Source organism: Eptatretus burgeri, chromosome 8, assembly GCF_056783735.1.
Source record: "Eptatretus burgeri isolate ZD-2024b chromosome 8, Ebu_testis_v1, whole genome shotgun sequence".
Taxonomy (NCBI): domain Eukaryota; kingdom Metazoa; phylum Chordata; class Myxini; order Myxiniformes; family Myxinidae; genus Eptatretus; species Eptatretus burgeri.
The window spans coordinates 7,297,920-7,322,982 of NC_140968.1; the positions used below are offsets into that span (position 1 = coordinate 7,297,920).

At 48.5% G+C, this 25,063-nt stretch overlaps 3 protein-coding genes across 5 annotated transcripts in view; all 3 read left to right on the forward strand.

Annotated features, from left to right (window-relative positions):
* LOC147021012 (uncharacterized) overlaps positions 1 to 25,063 on the forward strand; it is a 420,342-nt gene that overhangs the window by 229,251 nt on the left and 166,028 nt on the right. The window lies entirely within an intron of this gene.
* LOC147021015 (uncharacterized) overlaps positions 1,344 to 25,063 on the forward strand; it is a 28,462-nt gene continuing 4,742 nt past the window's right edge. Inside the window, exons 1-3 of one of the 2 annotated variants that reach the window (XM_085893574.1) lie at positions 1,344 to 1,788; positions 6,538 to 6,583; positions 6,763 to 6,970. In XM_085893574.1, coding sequence (XP_085749700.1) covers positions 1,730 to 1,788; positions 6,538 to 6,583; positions 6,763 to 6,970 — 313 coding nt within the window. In that variant the 5' untranslated portion in view covers positions 1,344 to 1,729. Of the gene's footprint in view, positions 1,789 to 6,537; positions 6,971 to 25,063 lie in introns of both variants that reach the window. The other variant, XM_085893573.1, reaches the window with a different exon arrangement.
* The window catches only part of LOC147021016 (uncharacterized), a 118,967-nt gene continuing 95,619 nt past the window's right edge, over positions 1,716 to 25,063 (forward strand). The window contains exon 1 of the mRNA XM_085893585.1: positions 1,716 to 1,788. The gene's annotated coding sequence lies outside the window, so the exon portion shown is untranslated. The remainder of the gene's footprint in view (positions 1,789 to 25,063) is intronic.

The following is a 25,063-nucleotide window of genomic DNA, read 5'->3' on the forward strand; positions in this document are numbered from 1 at the left end:
CCTGTAGTGGAATACGTGTGTGAAGTTCGTGTTTATCTGACAAGGTGCGTTTTTCTATCGAAGATGGCCGCCAAACCATGCGACATGTGACGTCGTAATTTTAAACATATATGCAGGCATGGGGAGATTATAGTTGTGAAGTTTCGCTTCGAGAGGTTATGTGGTTCCAGAGAAAACATTATGAAATATAATTCTTGAATCCAACAAGGCTGCCAAACCATGTGACCTATCAATTAGAAATTAACAAAATTATATTCAGGACAAGTGTGCAATACGTTTGTTAAGTTTCCCCTTGATCTGTTGAGCCCTTCTGGAGAAGAAGATGTTTGAAGGTTTGAGGGGAATTCAGTGTGGCCACTAAACCATGTGACCTATCAATTAGAAATTAACAAACTTGAAAAGGACGTCATGTGGAATGTGTGTGGAAAGCTTCGCCTCAATCTGTCCAGTCGTTCCGGAGAAGATTAAAAAAAAAAATTTAAAACAAGATGGCTGCTGGACCAAAGCACCTATGACATCATAATATATATTTTTCTTCAGTGAATTGTGTCGATGAGGCTGAAGAAATTTAAGATTATTCCTATGCAGCGTTCTACTTGACGAATTATCACCGGGACACCGCTTCACTGAAGACGTCACAAAAATGACCCTTGTATCCCATGCGGAGTTCATTAAAATGTATGAACTGAAAAAATTTTCATTGCACGGTTTCAGAGATACAGAGGTCCAAAGTTTATCGGTTATTTCAAGATGGCACCCGTAACACGTAACCTATGACGTCACAATTAACAATTGCGTTTGCAATCAAAAAAGATACATACATACCATGGCGAAAATTTTGTGTCGATCGGACTTCACGTTCCTGAGAAAGTGATTTTCAAAACGAAAGAACCCGAAAATTGTCAGCAGAAAAAGAAAAAGAGTAAATAAGAAAAAATAAGAAATAAACAGAAGAAAAACAATCGGTTCCCGTCCATGAGACTGGGTACCCTAATAATACACATTAATAATCATCTTCTTCTTCAGTTTCATAACAAATTAAAACCTGTGACACCACAGTGATAATTCAGAACAAAACTACATTATTCCTGTTAATCAATAAATAAAAATACCTCTAAAACGTCCTTCCCTAAGGCTCCTGAAACAATTTGATCAGTTTATTGCCGCAAAAATGATGTTTTAACATTTCTTTGAATTTTTCAATCTGTGACGTGTTCAAAACGAGTTCCATCCACGAAACGAGTCAGTCAAGTCGTGCTGACCAAGATGGCGACGGCCACGTGACCTCGAGCTCACAGCGGCTTCACTTTTTTACGGGCGATGAGCATTCTGAATATTTTCAGGTCATTGATTACAGGTGACGTCACGTCCGGTAATCACCCGAAAGGTAATCCAGAACGGAATCCCACAGGTAAGATCCACAACGTCGAATCAAGTAAGTTATACCGACTTAATGGACGTGAAAGGGAGTTTGTGTACCTGCGACCTTCGTGTTAATCAATGATTGAACAGAAACGGAACGAAAGGTAATTAGAAAGAGGGATCACCCGTGCACCATGAATATTGAATGGAGTGGTAAAATGGCCGATCTGTGGCTTCAATTGTTCAAATGAAACCAAATGGGCGTTGAGCGGTGAACAACAATGGGGGAGATCAACGATGAGAAGGACAAAAGTGAGCATGAGGAGGAAGAAGAAGAACGGAGCAACGGTGAAGAACTTCCGGGTTGATGTTCCTGGAAACCTCGAACCGAGATCCTCGTGGTCGGGACGGGACTGATGGGAAGAGGTATTTTGGGAATTCTTATTTAACAATAAAAACGGGAATTTAAATATAAAATAAGTTTATGTTTCTTGACGACGTCGATGAAGGAAAGTTAAAGGAGTTTTTATTGAATGTTTGTTGAGGTGTTTGTTAATTTAATGAGGTGTTTTTCACTCGTTTTGTTTATTATCAAATCATCACTAAACTTCCTCCATCGATGATTTCACCTCATTCTTCCTTTTAACAACAAAACTACCTGAAACATTTTAAAATTGACTTGAATATCCAATTTGATCTCTAAACGAGGTGTAACGAGGGAACGAGGTTCGATTACCGACTTTACCTGTTCTGTGGGATTTTTAACGTTCATAATCTGAATGGAGATGAAAACCCTGATTAATAATCAATAAACTCAAAAATATCGTGTGGGTCGAAAATGTAACATTCCTCGTTAACCTTCCACCGACATTCCATCGGGCTGGCCCCCGCCGTCCTGTCCCCAATTTGGCTAACCCCTACCGCCCTGCCCCCCATTCAGGCTGGCCCCGCCGCCTTGCCCCCAATCTGACTGGCCCCCGCCGCCCTGCCCATGATCGAGCTGGCCCCCACCGCCCTGCCCCCAATCGGGCTGGCCCCGCCGCCCTGCCCCATTCAGCCTGGCCCCCGCCACCCTGCCCTCATTTAGGCTGGCCCCCGCCACCCTGCCCCATTCAGCCTGGCCCCGCCACCCTGCCCTCATTCAGGCTGGCCCTGCCCCCCTGCCCCCAATCTGACTGGCCCCGCCGCCCTGCCCCTGATTGAGCTGGCCCCCACCGCCCTGCCCCCAATCAGGCTGGCCCCCGCCGCCCTGCCCCCCAATCGGGCTGGCCCCGCCACCCTGCCCCCAATCGGGCTGGTCCCGCCGCCCTGCCCCCACCTCCCTGCCCCATTCAGCCTGGCCCCGCCACCCTGCCCCATTCAGCCTGGCCCCACCACCCTGCCCTCATTCAGGCTGGCCCTGCCGCCCTGCCCCCAATCTGACTGGCCCCCGTCGCCCTGCCCCTGATCGAGCTGGCCCCCACCGCCCTGCCCCCAATCGGGCTGGTCCCGCCGCCCTGCCCCCGCCACCATGCCCTCAATCAGGCTGGCCCCACCTCCCTGCCCCAAATAAGGCTGCCCCCGCCGCTCTGACCCAATCAGGCTGGCCCCGCCGCAGCTGCCCCCAATCGGGCTGGCCCCCACCGCCCTGCCCCCAATCAGGCTGGGCCCCACCGCCCTGCCCCCAATCAGGCTGGGCCCCACCGCCCTGCCCCCAATCAGGCTGGCCCCCACCGCCCTGACCCCAATCAGGCTGGCCGTGCCACCCCTCCCACCTCCCACCAGGAACCTATACATCTCCCATCCATGTCCAAATCTCGCTTGTGAGATGACTGTGTCGAACTTGTTGAACCTTGATATTTATCTTCTCGGAAAGTGTAAATTCATGATGTTTGTTGGTTCTTCTCTCCACACGTGGGTTTCAGAAGGTGGTACAGAGCCCTCCAGGTGTGTTTACCGTTTCCTCACCACTGCCTGACCTCACCCTCGTGTCACCACTGCCTGCCCTCACCGTCGCCTCACCACTGTTTGCCCTCACCGTCGCCTCACCACTGCCTGCCCTCACCGTCGCCTCACCAATGCCAGCCCTCACCGTCGCCTCACCACTGCCAGCCCTCACCGTCGCCTCACCACTGCCTGCCCTCACCGTCGCCTCACCACTGCCTGCCCTCACCGTCGCCTCACCACTGCCTGCCCTCACCGTCGCCTCACCACTGCCTGCCCTCACCGTCGCCTCACCACTGCCTGCCCTCACCGTCTCCTCACCACTGCCTGCCCTCATCGTCGCCTCACCACTGCCTGCCCTCACCGTCCCCTCACCACTGCCTGCCCTCACCGTCGCCTCACCACTGCCTGCCCTCACCGTCGCCTCACCACTGCCTGCCCTCACCGTCGCCTCACCACTGCCTGCCCTCACCGTCGCCTCACCACTGCCTGCCCTCACCGTCGCCTCACCACTGCCTGCCCTCACCGTCGCCTCACCACTGCCTGCCCTCACCGTCGCCTCACCACTGCCTGCCCTCACCGTCGCCTCACCACTGCCTGCCCTCACCGTCGCCTCACCACTGCCTGCCCTCACCGTCGCCTCACCACTGCCTGCCCTCACCGTCGCCTCACCACTGCCTGCCCTCACCGTCGCCTCACCACTGCCTGCCCTCACCGTCGCCTCACCACTGCCTGCCCTCACCGTCGCTTCACCACTGCCTGCCCTCACCGTCGGCTCACCACTGCCTCCCCTCACCGTCGCCTCACCACTGCCTGCCCTCACCGTCGCCTCACCACTGCCTGCCCTCACCGTCGCCTCACCACTGCCTGCCCTCACCGTCGCCTCACCACTGCCTGCCCTCACCGTCGCCTCACCACTGCCTGCCCTCACCGTCGCCTCACCACTGCCATGTCCTCACCGTCGCCTCACCACTGCCTGTCCTCACCGTCGCCTCACCACTGCCTGCCCTCACCGTCGCCTCACCACTGCCTGCCCTCACCGTCGCCTCACCACTGCCTGCCCTCACCGTCGCCTCACCACTGCCTGTCCTCACCGTCGCCTCACCACTGCCTGTCCTCACCGTCGCCTCACCACTGCCTGCCCTCACCGTCGCCTCACCACTGCCTGCCCTCACCGCCCCATACCACCTCATGAGGTGTTCACATGTTGAACAAAATGAGAGGGGACTCCGAAGACTATTCTTGTGTGGGGCATCATTTCATCTCGTGCCGCCCCTGGTTGTGGACAGTAGCAGATTCGAAGTAGCAGAGCGCACACTGTATGAAAGGAAACTCATTAATTCATTCATTGGAAGCATGTGCCATAGTGCATCTCTGCGTCCACTTTCAACTTGTACTTCAGGGGTCTCCATCTGCCTTTCCCCCTGGCAAATGCCTGGCCCATCCCCATCACTTAAGGATAGGATATTCCAGACACCCAACCGAAGGGATGCCTCAGATTAACCTTGAGGAGACTCGTCTGGTGAGCGACACTTCAGCACCACCACAACACCACACTACAGTGTGTTTTGTGGTGGCTGGAGTACAAATACTGCCACCAACCTCCTCGGAAAGGTAAACGACCTGCAGGATAACTTCCGAAGATGCAGTTGGCACCAGATATGGATTGCTGTTTGCTCACGAGGAGCTCCTCTGCCCTTTTGGCAGGTTTTGTATTTAATCCTGCTGTGTGTCCATGAAAAGGAAATGAGAAAGAAGAAAAAGAATGACAGGTTATTCCCTCCCATGGCTTTTCTTCTTGTTTTGTCCTTGTTTTGTGCAGCCATGGTGTTGCTGTTGATGCATTTCCTTTTTTGTCTTTGGACATTGATTATATGCTTATTAATTAAACGATAATGAGGGTCAGAGTCGTGGGGCAGCACTTTCATTTTTTTGTTTTGGCTGCTGGTTGTATCATTGCTGTGAGTGTGGCTGTGCCACTGATGTAGTGCCCACGTATTTTCAAGAAAAAATTTGAATTTGGCCAGTATGCCAGTGATAGCTCGCCTACTCTTCGAGAAAGATTCAATGGGATCTTTAATGCCCACCAACTCATGCTGTGAGAGATGCCCAGTTGAACGTTCATCTGAAGGAGGGCACACATTTATCCCTTTCTCTCTCTGTGAAACACCACGGAAACAGTTGTTTTGCCGTGTCGGGATTCAAACCCAAGCTGGACAACTCGGGGGGGGGGGGCAAGTGTGTCTACGTCAAGTCCATCTTGACAGTAAAACAAGCCAGTAGGCGATGAGGGATTCGCTCGGATTGAAGCGCTGGATACGATGCTTTTCATTCTGACCGATCCACCGACGAAGATTCATTGCCAAGATGTATTGGTTCACATACAATTGTTCCTCTGCCTGGCAAGATTTTTTCCTATTGCGTATTTTGCGAACTGGCACTCCTCATAAAAAATGTCGGCAAATAGACACCCTATTTTTGAAGGACTACCATTTGAAAAATAATCGGTTTGCTGGTTTGTGCTGTGGAGTCTCGCGCGTTGCAGACGCACGCACGCACGCACGCACGCACGCACGCACACACACACACACACGATGGAAAACCCCATAAACTTCTCTCAATGCTCTTGTTTGACCACACCTCCTGATCCACACAATATTGTTCATAAGCCATGCCCACTTTCCTACACCACTCCCACTTTCCTACGCCACTCCTACTTTTCATCAACCACGTCCACTTTCCCTAAGCTCCGCCCACTTTCCTAAGCTCCTCATAAAAAATGATGGTGAATGGACACCCGATTTTTGAAGGACTACCATTTGAAAAATAAAACCTCAATCAAAAATCGGCTCTAAAGTAAAATTTTCCAAATATCTCTGCGTGTTTAATTCCGAAGTCTCGCTTCTCTACATTCAAAACTGAAGGAGAAGTATTGAAAAATACTGTACGCGGTTTTTCGGCCGCTGCACAGCAACGGGTCGTTGAAATTCAAACGCGCACATTCCTAACACATATTGCATATGTTGGCAAAGTTTCATCGAAATCGGTTTGCTGGTTCGTGCTGTGGAGCCTCGCGTTGCAAAAACACACACACACACACACACACACACACACACACACACACACACACACACACACACACACACACACACACACGGAAAACCTGACAATAAGGGATATCTTGCATATATAGCGAATCCAATAACATGTATAACCTTTCCTTTGTTAACATAAGCATTGTGTCCCTGGCAGATCGTCGGTGAAATGGACAACTTCTTGGAATGGCTCCAATCACAAGGTGTGAGAGCAGAAACAGCCCAAGCAGTGATCAATGAACTTGGAATTGAGAATCGGAAGGTTCTTCGAGTTTGTACAGACTCTGATGCATTGCGAACAGAGCTCCTCTCTCTCGCCAAAGAGAAATTTAAATTTGCAATGTATGCCGACTTCTGTAAATTTGTGGAATCTTTTTTCAAGCCGCAGGTTGTCCAGCTTGCAGGCTCTTCTCTGTTGGGAAGTCTATTCATCAACTTGGAGAATGTTGTTCGAGAACTTTCCAGTTTCTGCAAAAAGTTTATTGGATTCCAAAATGTGCAGCTGGAAAATATTCCTGGTTTCCGGGAAAACAATTTCAGTGATGTCTGCAACCTCCACGATCAGGATGATGGATTAACACCTGAGTCTGGTATGTTACTATTTTATACACCTGAGCATGTCAAGAAATACCTTGATGTTCAACCATGAATGTTTTTTTTCTTCTCACCTAAGGAATCTCTTTTGGAACAATTTTGTGTTGAAAACGTTGAGATTCTCGATCCACGGTGAATGCTTGTTATTTTTTTGTTTGCATTGTCGGTCGTTTGAGAGCGAACACACAATGCAGAACACGGTGGAGACAAGCAGGAGACGAGAGGGGTAGGAGAGGGAAGGACAAAACGGTGGGGAACAGAGTCATTTGGAGAGCTTTGGAAGGGAGAGGGATGGTGTGGCGAACATGGGGTAATCAAGATGGACACCACAGGGACTTTCAGAACCTTGCACGACAGAACTTTCGGGAAGGAAAGCAGGGAATATGAGTGAAGGAGGTGGGTTTAGGTTGGATTAACGGGGTGGAAAAAATCGTGGTTTTGGATGGGGGGAAATTGGAGGTGATGGTGAACTGCTCTTTTGAAGACCTGGAGGGAGGAGTGGGATTGAAGGGAGTGTGGGAGTTTGTTCCAAAGGCAGAAAAAAGTTGAATGAAAGAGGGAAGGCTTGATTGGGAAGTGATTAGTTATTTTGGTCGTTTTAGCAGAAGGGGGTTGCTGGCGGACACCTTGAGCACTCTGCGGAAATATATTGGGGGGGGGGGGGCGGTGTAGCATATCACAGAACAACAGGGGTGAGACCAGAGAGGAGACAATAGAAGACAGAAATACTGTTACTAATTTGGAAATCTTTTGCACTCAACATTCAGATCATTTTGCTCAGTTATCTCGGTAAGTACGTGTTCTGCAGATAGCTCGCCTTCCATTGTTTAATGGGTAAAGCTATGTAAATGCGCTGTGATTCATTTTAATAGTTAGGGTTCAATCAAAACAACAACGAAGAAGAAGAACCCTTACGTACCGAGGTTGAACAGCGTAAACAGGAATGATGGTTGGGGCGGGTCCGGCAGGAAACAAGGTAAACACCCCCCCCCACCCGTGGTTGCAGGGGGGGGGGCGAAGCACGAGGGTGAATGAGTCATGCCCTCTGCTTTGCTCGTGGTGGTTGTTCAGCTGGGGTTGTTCTGGTGGGTTGTTCTGGTGCTGGTTCCGTTTTTACAATGCTTCGTGGTCTAGTTCGGCTTGCTCTTATTGGTTCGTGGAGCTCTTTGTGGTCTCTGGTTGGCTCCCGGCTTGGTGCGACTCCTTGGCCTCATCTTGGTCGGTGGTTCTTCGGGAGGGGTCGGTGCCTCGTCTCACCAGCACGTGTTCCGGAGCGCGAGGGGATCCGCCGGAGCTCGGAAAGGATCGCGGCTCACAGTGGTTGAAACCAGCTCGCCCTCGCCGGTGCCCGGTCCGAACAGCTCGAAGACCACACTAGGTGGAAAGGTCCAAGGTAGGTCCTGGGCTTCAGTTCATCTCTCCCTCCGAGCTGAAGTCCTTATTAAAGACAACAGCCACCATTTCTTGGGTGTGTGCGTGTGTGTGTCCGTGGGCCCGTCTCACAAGTAGAAAACTGTTAAGTGCTTTGTGTGCTGCATATAATTGTATTGCATTTCTTTTATTCGGTATAGCTCTGCTCTTCTGTGTTCCCTAGTTCTCCATTATTATTATAAATAAACCCTAATTGTTAAATGTTTTCAGCTTGTCCGTGTTCCTTCTCTCATTGACTTAGCATGTCGCGTGCTGGGGAAGATTAGCAAGGCTGTTGTGCGCCGTTAGGGGACATTCGGACCGATGGTTCTCAGTGATTAAACCGCTCGGCATCGCAATGGGAATGGGCTCACAAAGGCCCAAGTCACATTTGCTCTACGGCGGCCGTACGCCCTCTGAATTCACAGAAACGTGCGGCGGCCGCAGAGTTTCTGAGGTGGCCTCAGGGTGGCTCTACGCCGTATGGCTATATTTTACAGGCCGTAGGGGTCGCCGTGGAATTATAGCGTGGAGTTATAACTTTTTTCATTTCTACGTTCGCCGTAGCAATTCGACATGCCAAAACAAAAGAACTGGTTAAAAAAAAGAACCCACTCGTTACCATCCGTCTGGCGCACGTTCGCTTGAGGGCCCCTCTGCGGTCGCCTTGCGGGCACCTTGCGTCTGCCTTGAAAATTCTATGGCCGCCACAGGAACGTCCTAAGGTCACCGTGCGACATCAAATCAAAGACCGTACGGCACCCCCACATTTTCGGTCTCCACAATTTGTAAATACGCCGTGCGGCTCCCCGAAAAATAAAAACATATGTGACTGCTGCATTGTGTGACCGTGGAAATAATGTGGCCGCCGTATAATTGCTCGTGGCCGTAGATTTTGGAGACCCCACGGCCGCCGTGGCAAATGTGACTTAGGCCTAAGCGGCTCGTTTCCGTACGAGTTCCGTCGAGGGTGAAATTCCCTGTTAGTCGGACCACGTGGGTACTTGGGTAAATTGAAGTTGGCAATCGACCCTACACCATGTGGTCTACCCATTGGCGGATTTCGATCCAAAACAAGGATCCGTCGACCTCAAACTTATCCAGGGCGATGATCTGAATTCCGGGCGATGATCTGAATTCCGGGCGATCGGTTCGGTCGAGCCCACTTGCGGCTCCATCTCGGGTCGTGCTCAAGGCCGACGTCCCGGCACCGTAACAATATCACCGACCTGCCTCCGGTGGGAGAGTGAGTGAGAGGCCCAAAGACTCAGCCTCACTATGCGAGAGACCAATGATCCTCAATGACTTGGCTTACACAGCATGAAACTGAGAAAGGTGAGAGGTGGGAACACCAGCCCATTGGGGAGAACAATACTCCATCAGGCTGAGGACCAAAGCTTTGCATGTGGTCAGGAGCTCAGGTGGGTCTGGGAATGACTTTGCACAACGGAGGTGCCCAGTCAGCGACTGGCTTTGGAGGCCAGTTTGGCAATGTGGATTTCCCAGAAAAGATCGTGGCAGTTGGTGAGACACAGAAACTTGAATGAAAAGGCTTCTTCAAGTGGATTGGTGGGGGTGGGTTCAGATGATCCTTGCAGAGAGACATGGTGATTGAGACATTTGTCAGGATTGAAAGACATGTTCCACGTGTTTGACCAGCTTGTGATTTTATGCAGATCTGTAGAGAGTGAAGAAGCTGCTGCTTGCCGGACTGAGGGATGACAGATGGTACGGCAGAGTGTGGAGTCATCAGCAGAGAGATAAAGAGGATATTTATCGAGTCCGACAGATCATTGATGAAAGCCAGAAAAAGAACAGGGCGCAGAATGCTCCATTGAGAAACTCTAGCTTGGACAGGAAGAGGGGATGAGAAAACTCCATTTCGGGCCACACGTTGGCTGCGACAGGAGAGTAAGTCTGCGAGCCTTGAGTGGAGATTGCCTTCAATACCACAGGAAGAGAGTTTGGTGAGCAGGGCAGGGTGCTGGACCATACTGAAAGCATTTCACATGTCTCAGGATATGCCTCTGATTTCATGTCTATCATTGAGGATCTCCATCCATTGTTGGGAGAGCAGAAGCAGTGTATCCAGGGTGGAGTAACCTGGTCTGAAACCAAATTGATGATTGGAGAAGAGGAAGGATTTAATGTCTGAAGCGATGATGGATTCCATAACATTGCTGATGGATTTCATCACCTTTTTGATGCAGAGCGGTAATGTTTGCTGATTTGCAAGCAGATGGCATATGACCTTGAGCAAATGAGAGGGTGAATGGAACCGAGAGAGAGGTTGAGTAAGAGCAGCAGAGCAGGTTTTGAGGACACTTGGGCTGATGCCATCTGCACCTTTTGCAGAATCTGAGTGGAGGTTTGATGGCAAGCTCTCCACCTTGTCAAGAGAAAAGGACACGGAGTCCAGTGATAGCTGGGTGAGGTAGGTACAATAAGCAATGGGTGTGATTGGGTAAGGTGAGTCCATAAAGTGATGGGTTTGGGACACAAGATTTAGAAGGAAACACGGGGTTTCGACATTCATCCTTTTCACGTGCAGTGTCAGCTGAGGAGCATTTGATGTTCGGGTGGGGATGGAGGGGGCACATCCACCAGAAACACTTGGTGGATGCGACCAGGATTTGGAGGAGGGAGAGAAGTTTGAGAGTTCAGACTTGAGATTTGAATCAGTTGTTTTCTTGCTCTCCCGACCGCCGACACACATTTGTTCTGAGCTTTATGGAAGGAACTGAGATTACCCTCAGTTGAATTTGCTTTCCATGAGTCTTTCCATTTTTTTTTTGTTCTGATTCACATTAAATTCCAAAATGTTCTATGGTTAACCACATTTTAATTATCCACATGTAGAAAGTAGTTTGTTTACCACTCGTATAGGCATGGACAGTGTGAGGGACATCCTATGGGGAGAAAGGATCTGTTGAACATTTCATGTCTGGGCTGTAACTTGCAGCTTGGATTGGGAGATCTGACAGATGGAGCGGAGGCCTCAGATGTTTGAGGGACAGGATAGAAGGCTTTGAGTTGGCTTAGGCTGAGAAGTTGTGGGTTGAATGGAGCAGGATTGGTTGAATGTGGGATGGGGTCAGATGAGAGCTAAACTGAGAGGAGCAGGAAGAGTGGAGAGGTGAGATGAGAGGGGGTGAGTTGGTTGGGAGCTTGGAGAGGATGGCGTGACGGGGATGCAGAACGAGGAGATGGGAAGTGTAGGGATGCTGAAGAGTGGGACACGTGGAAGGACGTGGGCTGGTAGTCGATGTTTGGAAGAGCACTGACACGGAGGGGTTTGACTGCAAAATAATGTGAACAGGATTTGTTTGTTGTGTGCACACAACTTTGCAAACAACTTCCCAAGATTCCCACATTTAACTTTCTGAGATGAACATCGTGGGATGGGTGGGTGGAATTTTTGTTCAAGGCATGGAAAAAGGTCGATCTGGAGCAACCATAGGAGGGATGACAGAAGCAGCATTTCCATGAGACAGGTTTACAAAATGTGCCTGTGCTGAAGAAGAAGAAAAAGAAGACCACGTTGGGTGCTGATGCCAGAGAAACAAGGGAGAAGCATTTCAATACATTTTCAAAAGATTTCAAAGGAAGAAGTGTTTTCTTTCTTGGGCATAGCACTTGAGAGTTGCGGTGGGTGGGGAGAGTGTTGGCTGTTCGGGTTGTTTATCCAAATGTTACGGAGTGTTACGCAAGTGGGGGTTGGGTTGGTGTTTCCAAGAGTCCCGATACACGAGGAGTCGCGACAACTTTCATTTGGAAACCATTTTGTGTCCATTGAGCGCGCTGCACCGAACCTGTGCCAATTTCACATGATGCGGAATGTGTTCCTTTTCTTCTCAAGCTGTCTTTCTCTGCACGCAAAATGAAGGTTATATTACTTGAGGATTTTTACTTACGAAATCTAAAGATTTCGAAGAAGTATATTGATGACTTCCGTCCTCTGTTTGTGTGTGTTTGTGTGTTTGTTTGTAGGCACGATAACTCGAAGGGAAGAAGCTACCAATGTCAAATTACACCACGTGATTCAGGAGGGTGATGGCTTGCGCTGATTAGATTTTGCTCAAAATCGGTCAAAGGTCAAGGTCACAGTGAGGTCAAACATTCGATTTTTGATGGTTTGGTACAGAATCATCGTAGAAACTTCTGGTTTGCGTCGCTACCTTCTCTCGAGACAGCTTTTATTAGACAAGGTCAGAGGTCAAGTTTACGATTTCGTAAGTACCAGTCTATGACTGCTTGTTACTTACGAAATCTAAGGATTTTGTAAGTATATTGATGACTTCCATCACCTGATTGTGTGTTTGTTTGTAGGCACGATAACTCGAGAACGGAAGAAGCCACCAATGTCAAATTACACCACGTGATTCAGGAGGGTGATGGCTAGTGCTGATTCGATTTTTCTCAAAATCGGTCAAAGGTCAAGGTCACAGTGAGGTCAAACATTCGATTTTTGATGGTTTGGTACAGAATCATCGTAGAAACTTATGGTTTGCCTCTCTACCTTCTCTAGAGAGAGCTTTTATTCGACAAGGTCAGAGGTCACGTTGACGATTTCGTAAGTACCAGTCTATGACTGCTTTAGATTTCGTAAGTATATTGATGACTTCCGTTCTGTGTGTGTGTGTGTGTGTGTGTGTGTGTGTGTGTGTGTGTGTGTGTGTGTGTGTGTGTGTGTGTGTGTGTGTGTGTGTGTGTGTGTGTGTGTGTGTGTGTGTTTGTGTGCTTGTTTGTAGGCACGATAACTCGAGAACGGAAGAAGCTTCCAATGTCAAATTGCACCACTTGATTCAGGAGGTGAATGGCTAGCGCTGTTTAGATTTTGGTCAAAATCGCTCAAAGGTCAAGGTCACAGTGAGGTCAAACATAATTCCGTAAATTCATGTGGAGAAATGGAGTATTTTTGCTTCGTGCTATGCTATGAAATATCGTGCTATGGATCGGTTTTGTCCCCATCTCTCAATGGTGAAGAATCACTTTGGAAATTCTCGTATCCAGATCTGGATCTTCACCAAATCTCAACAATTTTTCCGCATCAAACACCAAACCTGTCGACTGAATTTCGTCTGAATCCTTTGATAATTTTTTGAGGTTTTCTGTTCACAGACATTCAGACAGACAGACAAACTAATTTGAAAACATAACATCCGTCCACCTTAAGTGGTGGAGGTAAATTAAAAAATACAAATCTTGAACACTTTCTTCAACACAAGTGTACATTTGCCTTTCTTGAACACGTGCCAAAGATGAATCACCCTTTCGTGAACACACACCTTAATACACCCTTTCTTTACCACGTCTGGTGATCCAAAAACAATTTCTCAGAGATTACACAAAATGGAAATTCGGGAAACCAAGAGGCGGTTTTGCATCGTACTTCATTGGCCAATTTAAACTCCAGTGGTGCTGCATTTCGCTGCAAACTCCACACTTGATGACCAAAATCAATCGTTAACGACTTGTCCCACCCTTGTGACTTATTAGGGTACCCTGTCATTCTGACAGGGAACCCTATTGTTTTTCTTCTGTTTATTTCCTTATTTTTTATTACATATATTTTTCCGCCGGCAATTTTGCGGGTTCTTTCGCTTTAAAAATCATTTTCTCAGGAATGGTAAGTCTGATCGACATGAAATTTTCACCATAGTATGTATCTTTTTTGATAGCAAAGTTAAGTGGTAATTGTGACGTCATAGGTCACGTGGTATGGGCGCCATCTTGAAAAAAACGAAAAACTTTTGACCTCTGTATCTCTGAAAATTTGTAGGGTAAAAATGTTTTCGCTTCATATATTTGAATAAGCTCCTCAATGGGAACGGGTGATTTTTCGTGAGGTCATCGGTCAAGAGGTGTGCCGGTCAAAATTCGTTAGGTACAATGCTGCATCGGAAAAATCTGAAATTTCTTGAGCCTCATCTGCACAACAATTCACCGTAGAAAATATATATTATGACGTCATAGGTCACTTGGTTCGGCAGCCATCTTGTTTTGGGAATTTAAAAAAAAAATCTTCTCCAGAACGGCCAAACAGATTGAGGCGAAACTTTACACACACATTACTCATGAGGTCCTTTATCAAGTTTGTTAATTTCTTATTGATCGGTCATACGGTTTGGCGGCAATCTTGAATTTACCGTAAACCTTCAAACATCTTCTTCTCCAGAATGGCTGAACAGATTGAGGCGAAACTTTACACACACATTCCCCATGAGGTCCTTTCTCGAGTTTGTTAATTTCTTATTGATCGGTCATACGGTTTGGCGGCCATCTTCAATTTACCGTAAACCTTCAAACATCATCTTCTCCAGAACTGCTCATCAGATCAAGGGGAAACTTCACTAACGTATTGCCCACGAGTAGGGAATATAAGTTTGTTAATTTCTAATTGATAGGTCACATGGTTTGGCAGCCATGTTTGATTCAAGAACAATATTAAATATTGTTTTCTCTGGAACCACTTACCCGATCAAAGCGAAACTTTGTAACTGTCATCTGCAGAAAGTCCCATGTTGTATCAAAGGCGGATGTGTGGGTACCCGGTCATCACTGCCAGCAGTTATAAAGTGGCAGTTCTAGTTATTATTGTTATGTCCATTATTATCACTCCCCAGGTAGTTGGAAAAATCATCCAAGGGCTGGACATTTTCAAAGCCACTGGACCAGATCGTATACCCGCAATTGTCCTGAAGACATGTTTGCCAGACTTGTCTCCTATTCTGTCAAACCTGTACAACCTATGCCAATCAAAGTTGTTGTCATCTTTCTGGAAGTTGGCTTAGGTTGCACCAGCCTTTAAAGGCTCTGGGGAGAAATCTGATCCATCCAAATGTCAGCTATTCAGCCTTCTTCCCATAATGAGCACAATGCTTTGAATGCTACATCAACAAGCAGGTTATCACTTTCCTGGAAGACCACAATCACTGAACTGATGCTCAGGATGGATTCCATCATTTCCGTTCGACTGGTGATGTTCTTTTCCTCATAACTGAACACTTGAACCAGGGCCTGGACTAGTGTGGTGAGGCCAGACTTGTCGCCCTTGACATCTCCAAGGCTTTTGATAGGTTGTCACAAGGGTCTCATTCACAAGCTGCAGTCACATGGTATTCCTGGGCATCTGTGTGCAATAATCTCAGAATTCTCACAGATCACCAATTTTTTGTGTGCCATGGGGGTCAACCTTCTGCAATCCATATCATTCATGCACGTGTTGCCCAGGTCTGTGTTCGGATCTTCGATGCTTCTGCTTCACATGCATGATGTGCCACGCAACATTTCATCTCAGATAGCCATGTATGCTGATGATGACTCAACCCGATACAGAACTTATCCTTGCTGCCTGCCTGCTTCATTCCACCTTCAAGCCAGCGTCAATCCAAAATGGAATCTTGAGAATGTTAGTAACTGGGGAAAAGACTGATTCATCAACATCAATCAAAAGAAGACCCACCTAATATCCATGTCCAGGTCAAGATACACCTCTTTCCACAACCTGGTTATGGACCAAACACCATTACAACAAGAGTGAGAATTGCTTTGCAATACATGTGTCCGACTGATGTGATATTTCCGAAGCCCAAAAAGGGCATAACTCTGAAAAATTGATCAACTCCCCTGATACTCGAACTGGTGATGTAACATAACGTAGCCACATACCAAGTTTCAGTTGACAATGTTAGAGGATGGAAACAAAAATGGGAAAGGTTTGAGGAAGGCTTTGATGCGGTTGGTGTAATGTACAAGGTTTGAGTTGGTCAGGTTCAGGGGAAACATTGAGGTGGTGGGTGTGGAGAGAAACATTGAGAGGATAGGGTGAGGAGGGATGCAGAAAGAGGGAACATGAAGTGGAGGAATGTTGATTCCAATTCCCAAATTGGACAAAGATATTCTTAAGAAGAGGAACAGATGATGGTGAAGGTGGGGTATTCTTCATGGAAAACAAGGCAAGTGAAGCATTTTTATTCAATGAAGAGTTTGAAGTGGTTGAGAAAATGTGGGGAAAGAATGGAGAAGAAAAAGGACAGGCAGAAGGAAATTCAAGTGGAATGAAATTTCAATGGAGTGGAATTATTTTCTTATTTTTTTCTTTTGAAGAAGTTTTTCAACAATTACCTGGTGTTTGCTTCGTGTTGGAGTGGTGGCTTGGGATCCCAGGGTCCTGAGTTCAAGCCCTGTTGGCCGATAAATTGACACCAGGGGGTTGACTCGGCCTGTCATCCTTCCGAGGTCAATGAAGTGAGGACCAGTGCAGCAGCCAAAAGTCTGCACACGAAGGAAAGGGGTATCGATGGATTGATTAAATGTGGTATTGGTGTGGTGCAGGCATGATGGGCCAAATGGCCTCCTACTGTGCCTTAATTCCTTGTAAATCCTTGAAGTGAGCAGAATGAATAGGATACTTTTGAGGTTGAAGTAAAATATTTGGAAAGAAAGAAGCAAAACGAGGAATATGGAGACAAAAGGGACACCGAATTTTACAGTGGCCGGCTAAAATAGGCCGTGATCAATACACAAAACAAATTTGACAAACACAGCACAAGAAGGTACGAATTAACACAGACAACATGTGACTTTTGAAATGACTTTATCTGCCTTAGATTCTTGGCATGCATCCACCAAAATCCATTGACAGCAGTCATCGGGTTGCCTGGATGTATGGTATGCCTGCCAAATAAGGATTGTACCATGAAACGACTCACCAGCTTTTTAAAGCAGCTGAAAATACTTGGAAATGTACCTGTTAAAAAGGGGTGTAGTTCTGCACAACAAAAGATTTGGAGAATTTTCTGAACAGCTCGATACTTTCTGATCAAAAGTTAATATGTTGCAGCCCATACCACAAAACTCTTGATGTCATCGGCCCATGAAAGGCTCAAGGGTTCATAGACATGCTCATTTCTTCTCAAACCTTCGTGCTTCTTTACGTCGATGTGGCGATCATATCTATGGCTTTCCGATGCACAGAGTAAGTTTTTAATGTGATGATATTTATGATAAAATCGTGGTTGGGAGAAGTCGGTGGGGAGTGGTGGGAGTTGTGTGTGGGGCTTTGAGTGCCATGATAAAAAAAAAACATTTTTTGTTTGGTTCCGGGGCCACAAGATAAATGAGGGCACTCGGTGGAGCGCACGCATTGCCTGATTCAGTTGAACATATCGAGTGAATAACATTGAAATATGAAGCCATATGTCGTTTTTAGCCCCATCTCTCAATGGTGAAGAATCACCATTAAATTTAAATAACCGTCAGATCCGGAGCCTCATCAAAATGGGGTCAATTCGTCCTTGTCACACACCCAACCTGTCCATCAAGATTTGTCCGCATCTGTCCACAATGTTTTGAGACATTTTGCCCTCTGTCTTTTTTTGGCCCATCTCTGAATGGTGAATAATCACATGAAAAAATTTCGGAACTAGATCCCGATTTGGATCTTCACCAAAATTGTATCACTTCACCCAACGTGTCCAGCAAGTTGATTTCGAATCCGTCCACATTTTTTGAGATATCCTGCAGACTGCAGACAAAAAGGAGTGAAAACATAAACTTCCACTTTTGGTGGTGGAGGTAATTTTGCATCTGTTGGTGAGAGGAGAAGCGTCAGTATGTGTTGTGACCACTGCCTCTGTTAGATCGTTGTATTAACAGCAAATTGTATGAACCCGGGACCTCTCATCCACTGATATTTCTCGTATTCCTGTATTTGTGAGTCAAATTTTAATTTAGGAATACAACATTTGTGGTTAACCTCTTTGCAATTGCCACTCTCATGTGAACACTGAAAGAAAAAAATTTGTGCACATGGTCGAGGCTCGTGGCATACAAGAGTATTTGAATTACAGTTGAGCACAAGGAACGGCAGGTTAAAAGTGTCTGGTGAGTCGAACCGAGTCACTGAAAACACACACACACACACACAGCGCTTGCACAAAAGGCCTCTCGCATTCTACATAATTTCACAAGGATTGGGTTTTTGATGGGATATGACAGCAACACGTGGCCGAAGATATAACAGAAAAAATACAAACAATCTGGTTTGGAAAACTTGGATTTAATGAGTTAGATGAAGCATCTGGCAGTGACGAGTTCACTCAACTAGTGTAAAAATCCTTGAACCGGAAGTTAACGTGAGAGGTCGCAAAATTATAGTATGGCTTATATTCACCAATTTATGGGGACACAAGAGTCGAGCATGGGAAAAAAGTTAACTCTGAAATGGTTACTGCACACACCAACTCGTGGATATCAATAATACATATATATATATATATATATATATATATATATATATATATATATTTATATATATATATATTTATATATATATATATATATATATATATATATATATATATATATATATATGTATCTATCAATAAATACACTGGGCGTAGTGGCGTGCGCCTGTAATCCGGCTTCTCGGAGGCTTGGGTTGGAGGATCGCTTGAGGACGGGAGCTCTGCACTGGGCCGTGCTTTGTGGGGGTGTAGAGCAGCCCGGAATCATGGCGAAACCCAATCCTGATACCTGTGTTGCAAGATGTGACCAGGGTTACGTCAGGAAGGTCATCCGGCGTAAAACCTATGCCAAATCAGTATGCGGATCATAACGGATGATCCGCTGTGGCAACCCCTAACGGGAGGAGCCGAAAGACGAACAACAACAACATACATATATATATATATATATATATATATATATATATATATATATATATATATATATATATATATATATATATATATATATATATATATATATTTATATATTGTTGCAGTTAAGGAAATTCACAGAACACCATTCAGGTTCCCCAGAGATCAGTTATCTCGGTAAGTACGTGTTTTATAGATAGCCCTTTCCCCTAGTCGAACGGGTATTTAAATGTTCCTGCGCTGCGGTTTGTCATAATGGTTGGATTTCCCTTTTGTTCGGGGTTGCACCAACGCCAGGCCACGGGGTCGCCGGCGACCGCACCGCATCGCCCTCGCCTGGATTCGCTCCTCCGCCTGGCCGGTAGCAGGGTTTTCCGCTCAATTTGGCAGGTGGGAGTAGTGTGCGGGGGAGGGGGGCGGATGCGTGGAAGGGCATCCATCTGTGAAGGAGACAGAGCTCTGAAGAGATCGACAGGAGCTCTGCGAAGGAGAGAGAACTCTGATAAGATTGACAAGAGCTCTGTGAAGGAGACAGAGCTCTGAGGAGATCGACGGGAGCTCTGAGGAGATTGACGAGAGCTCTGTGAAGGAGACGGAGCTCTGAGGAGATCGACGGGAGCTCTGTGAAGGAGAGAGAGAGCTCTGTGAAGATTGACGAGAGCTCTGTGAAGGAGACGGAGCTCTGAGGAGATCGACGGGAGCTCTGAGGAGATTGACGAGAGCTCTGTGAAGATTGACGAGCATGATTGACCTTCATTGGCTGAGCATGTTGTGCGTGTGAGGGATTAGTTGGCCATTGCCAAGGTCACAAGATAATGGGGTCGGCGGAATTCGGCGATACCACCGCTCGGCTACGCACACGGAATGGGCTCGCTTAAGCGGCTCGCTTCCGTGTGAGTTCCGCCTAGGGTGAAGTACCCCGGAAGCTGGATCACGTGGGTACTTAGGTAAGTTGAAGTTGGCAATTAACCCTAGCCCACGTGATCTCCCCATTGGCGTATTTCGGTCCAAAATAACCAGGACCCGTCAACCCGGACTTTTCCGGGCCGGCGATCTGACATTCCGGGCGATCGAGCTGAGGCGACCACCGCTCCATCGAGGGTCGCGCTTGTGGCAACGCGCCGGTGGGAAACCACAACACTGGTGTCCGGGAGCGGAATTGAAACCCCTCGGTCCAATTCCCGTGAATTTCGTGTGGAGAAAAAGGGCGCGCAAAGCGACCCTCCGTTCCCACTAAATTACGAGCGTTTCAAATTTATTCCCAATACGCAAAATGGCAGCTCAAGGCGAGTAGTAGCAGGAGGGAATAGATTTAGAATTAGTGGAATCGATGACCCAGGATGGAACCACCGTGCAGGACACCATTATGCAGGTCGACTATCCCCCACAACCAAACCCAGAATCCGTAATGGGTGCAGCGGCGGGGGCCGCGGTGTATGACACTCCCCCCTCCTTCAAAATCCCTCCCCGATCCTGGCCGTTTCCGCGACCGATAATGGCGGATCGGCTGCGCTGAGTTCATTCGAAATGGGCCAGTTGTTCGCAATGCTGGCAGGAATAAACCTCAAGATGGAAACGAATGCGCGCAATATGAAAAACAACCTGGATACAAATGCACGCGAGTCAAATGACAAGATGGACGCAAATATGCAGACACTGAGGGGTGAAATGCAGCGCATGGGGTAAAGCCTACAGGCGGGAACGAAGGGCATAACGAAGGGCGCGTGACGAGGTGCGGACGGTGGAGCACAAAATGGCGGCGCCATGTGGCGGAGACACCGAACCGACCGGGGGGGGGGGTGTGGATGGTGTTAGTCCCGCAATGGAGACGGGTGAGGTCACGACGAGGCGTCACGATATTTAGGGAGACGTGTTGGGCGAGATGCATGGAGGTGACGGAAAAATTAATAATAACAGAGAAAAGAACAACAGAGACACTGGAGATAGAGGGTGAATTGGACGGGGTAAAAGACGAGAACACACAGGTAGAGATAGTGGAGGACATTGGGGGTGAGCTGGCGGAATGTGTCGTGACCCGGTGCGAGCAGAAGGATAGCCTCCTCCAGGAACGAGGGGAGGGAATATGCCCCCTTGAAGCGGATCACGACCAGGTGGGTTCGGTCGTGCCTTGTGAGTTTAGGGGGGTGAGTGCTGTGAACGGGTACACGCGGAGCTTGGGGGTATGGAGGCCCCGGGAGCGCTTGTGGTAGCGCAATTCCCCAGCGTGATTGTCCCGGTGTGTGTGGTTAAAGGTGTGAGTGCAGCAAGCATGTTGAAACGTACGCATCGCGTGAGTGAAATGATGTGAGTGAGTGAAAAGGTGTGTATGGGAGAAGCGCCGTGTGTGAGAGGAACCGCGGAACTGCGTGTGTGAGGTCGTGGTATGAGAGGGAAATGGCGGTTGCTATGCGGGAAAACACAACCGCATGTCTGGGCGTCATGGCACATGGGAGTGTGTGCGTTGAATCGTGACGGAGACTGCACCAGACGAGGGACAAGGGCCGTGTAGCGGCCTTCGCCATTTCGAGAACCGTGCCGGATTCGCAGAGCAGCGCGCGAGGTCCGTGCTGTGCTTCGTACGAGGCCGCCACGCGCGCGCCTTCGCAGGTAAAATCCGGTCCGGAAACGCCCGTGGTGGATACAAGCCGACCCCGCAGACGGACTGAAGTTCGGCTGGAGATTGTGAATTTGGATCGGACGGGTTCTTCAGGCGAGCGTGTCGAGCTCCGTGTGGCCTGCGCCGCACGCTATGTTCGCGGAGCGCGCGAAGCAGCTTCCCCGATGCGTTACGCATACCCCGGCTTGCGCGGATTCGGGGTGTGAGTGATGTCATCGGGGATTCCGCGGCGTGGGTTACGGGCGAGCGGAGCACACGGGCTCGCGTCAGGAACCCCTCGAAACGCGAGGCTTGCTTGTGATTCGCAGTGACGTCATGGTTGCATGCATGGTTGGAATCCGGCAGGAGGGAAATTCCTGCTGGATGTTACCGTCCGAGAGGAAGGGACGAGGAGCGCAAAGCTCGAACAGCTGCCATGATGTCACGAGAAAAGAGCGCGGTTTGTGAATTGCCGCGCTGGTCCGCAAAGAGGAAAAAAAAAAAAAAGAGAAAAGCAAGCATCGCCACTTCGGGTATACAGGATTCCTGGGCATGGGTAGGACTCATAGGAGACCCTGCCGTCAGGGCAAAGGAAGCACTAGCTAGCATTAGTTCGGTTAGCATTAGTTGGACGGGCTTCATGGGGACATGGATAGTCTTCATGGGGCCCGTGGAATTGATTAGTTAGAGGGATTTCAGTTTCGATTTGGAATGGGAAATGATTTTTGGAGACAATGACAGACTTTAAATGTGTCGTGGGGACGTAGCTTAGCTACGTAGAGTAAAAGGATGTGCTATGAGTTTAAGGGATGATGAGGGAGAACGAGTCAGCGAGGGGACTGTTAGTAGAATGGCAGTGTTCAGAGATGTGAGCGATGAAATGAATTGAGAATGGAAAATGTACTTGATGAATGAGTGAGGGCCAGCAGGCCTGTGTGAATGGAGCGAATGTGGTATGCATGGTGTGATGAGTGACTGGGGGGAGGAGTGATTCCCACCCAAGGGACCCTGGGGTCAGAGTAAAGTCAGTGAGTGGGTTAGCCAAATTTACATAATGGAGGTCGTTTTGCTGTTGGTGTGAGTGTAGGCCCGAAACCCGTTTGGAGCGGTGCAGGAGTCCTGTTGACGGGCTGGGAGCGTGGCTACGAACGGTGAGTATCGCTTAGTGGGCACCGGACTAGTCGGCCGCGGTAGGCCAAGGGAAAAAGAGGGGCCGGGATAGTGTAGTGGGCACGGGTGGGCCCACATTATGCGAGACCCTGAGCGCCAATGGCCGCGTGGGCAGTGTCGTGGGCACCCGGGGAAAAGGGGCCCGTGGCGCCAGCCTGCCACGTGAGCGTCGAGGGGGAGTAGCCATGGAGGGCACTCCCCAGATCTTAGGGCGCTGGTCGGCTCGGAGACAGCCTCAGGGCCCGGGGGTGCTGTAGTTGGAGATTCGGCAGAGGGTACTTCCTGCCAAGTAAGCCACGCTGCCCAGCCACAAAACTGTGCAAGGGCACGAGGCAAAATTTGAGGGTAAGGCCCAAATTTGTGAGGACACCAACACAGGCGACGGGAATCTTGGTTGGTAGAACCAATCGTTTAAGTGAGAGGTGTTTTTGGAAAGCCCTGGGGTAGTTTAAGGATTAATAAATGTTAGGGTAGATAGCGAAATGTACCTCTTCGCACCATCCATCCCTTTGCTCTCGGTGGGCCGCTGGACTCACCGTGGTAGATCGCTGAAATCTGAGGGAGGCCATTCTGAGGCTTTATTGGGCCTCAAGACAGGACGCTAGCCTCTCCTTTATTCCCCTCCAGAAAGGGAACGTAGGGGTTGGGAGTCGGCTAGGATGACCATAGGTTTGCCGGACAGAGACAATAAAGGGGGTGAGGGAGACGGAATTATAAGGAAAAAAAAAATAAGATGGGGCTAAATTTATTTTGTGTTACAAACTAAGGGAGTGGTTATGGACAGAGACAGGCAGAGGCGATAGGTTGGGGGGAGACAATAGGGTAAGTCCGAGTCACCTTCAGAGCGGCCGGCCGCACTCCCTCCACAACCCTCATTGAACGAGACCAGAGGCCGGCCAGCTTCACCTGCCGGTCCGTTGTGCTACAGCGGCCTGTTCCGGCCTTGCCTTTCCAAGCCTTGTCTGCCTGCCTCTGCTATAACCCAATGCCTGCTACCCTTGTGTTCTTGCATTTGTCCCTGTGTCCATCCATTACCATGTGCGCCAGGGTCAGCGTGTTTTGCAAGCACTGCCCGGCAGGCAGCCGCACACTGAGACTGCATTGGTGCAGCAAGTGCACCGTTTTGTGTTTCTGCATCATCCATCCAGTTCATGTCAAGGGGGGAGCCTGGGACTGCATTGGGCAGCCGGCTACCTTCTTGTTCATGTCAACGGGGGAGCCTGGGACTGCATTGGGCAGCCGGCTACCTTATTGTTCCTGCACAGGGAGCCAGAGACTGCATTTGGACAGCCTGGCTACCCTCTTCAAATGGCATGCCGGGTTAGGGTGAGTTGCCTCCAGCAGCTGGGGTAGGAAAGAAGGAAGAAACTCAAGGGGGACCTTTTGATCAGGCCCTGAGGACGTCCGACATTCAGCTGCGGAGCGCTCACCCTCACATAACTGCTAACTTTGCCATGCCTTCTCTCCCACAGAGTCCATCGGTCCTGGGCCATGGTTTAGTGTAAATTTATAAGGTTAAAGTGTAAATAAGTTTTGCTCCCCCTGCATGTTTGTCTTGGCGCCAGCAATTTAGTTAAGTCGTCTGTATGAGTGAGTTTGTTTAGTTACACAGCCCATAGGTTATTTATTTTTGGGACACGGATACACCAAATGTCGCACTCAGGGATCCGAAGGTAAATCGTACTAGGGGAGAACTTCCACATGAAGGCACACGAAAATTTGACGACTCGGGACGAGTCTTTAAAAAGGGGAGGGGGTAGTATTACGGTGGTGGAAATTCACAGAACACCATTCACGTTCCCCGGAGATCAGTTATTTCGATAAGTCTGTGTTTCAGGTTAGATTCCCCCACCGATGTATAATGGGTCTTGTTCGTGTGCCGGGCTGTGCATCTTTGAGTTAGCCGTTATTCTTTTTCTATCTTTTATTGTAAACAAACAACATCTCAACAACAAACTCTACAACCACGCCACCTCCACCACAACGCCAACAACTCTACTACCACGCCATCCCCACCACAACGCCAACAACTCTACAACCACGCCATCCCCACCACAGCACCATCAACATCGCGACACCATCACGTCCGCCTCAGCAACAGCGGCAAGATGCCGTCGACGCCGAAAGGAAGAACCACATTCCAACGTCCGTGTGCAAATCGGCCGTGAAGACGGCTGATTACCATAATCGGATCAAAACGGGCTTTGCCGTGGAAGAAATTGGCCAATCGGAACGTCCGTGTGCAAACC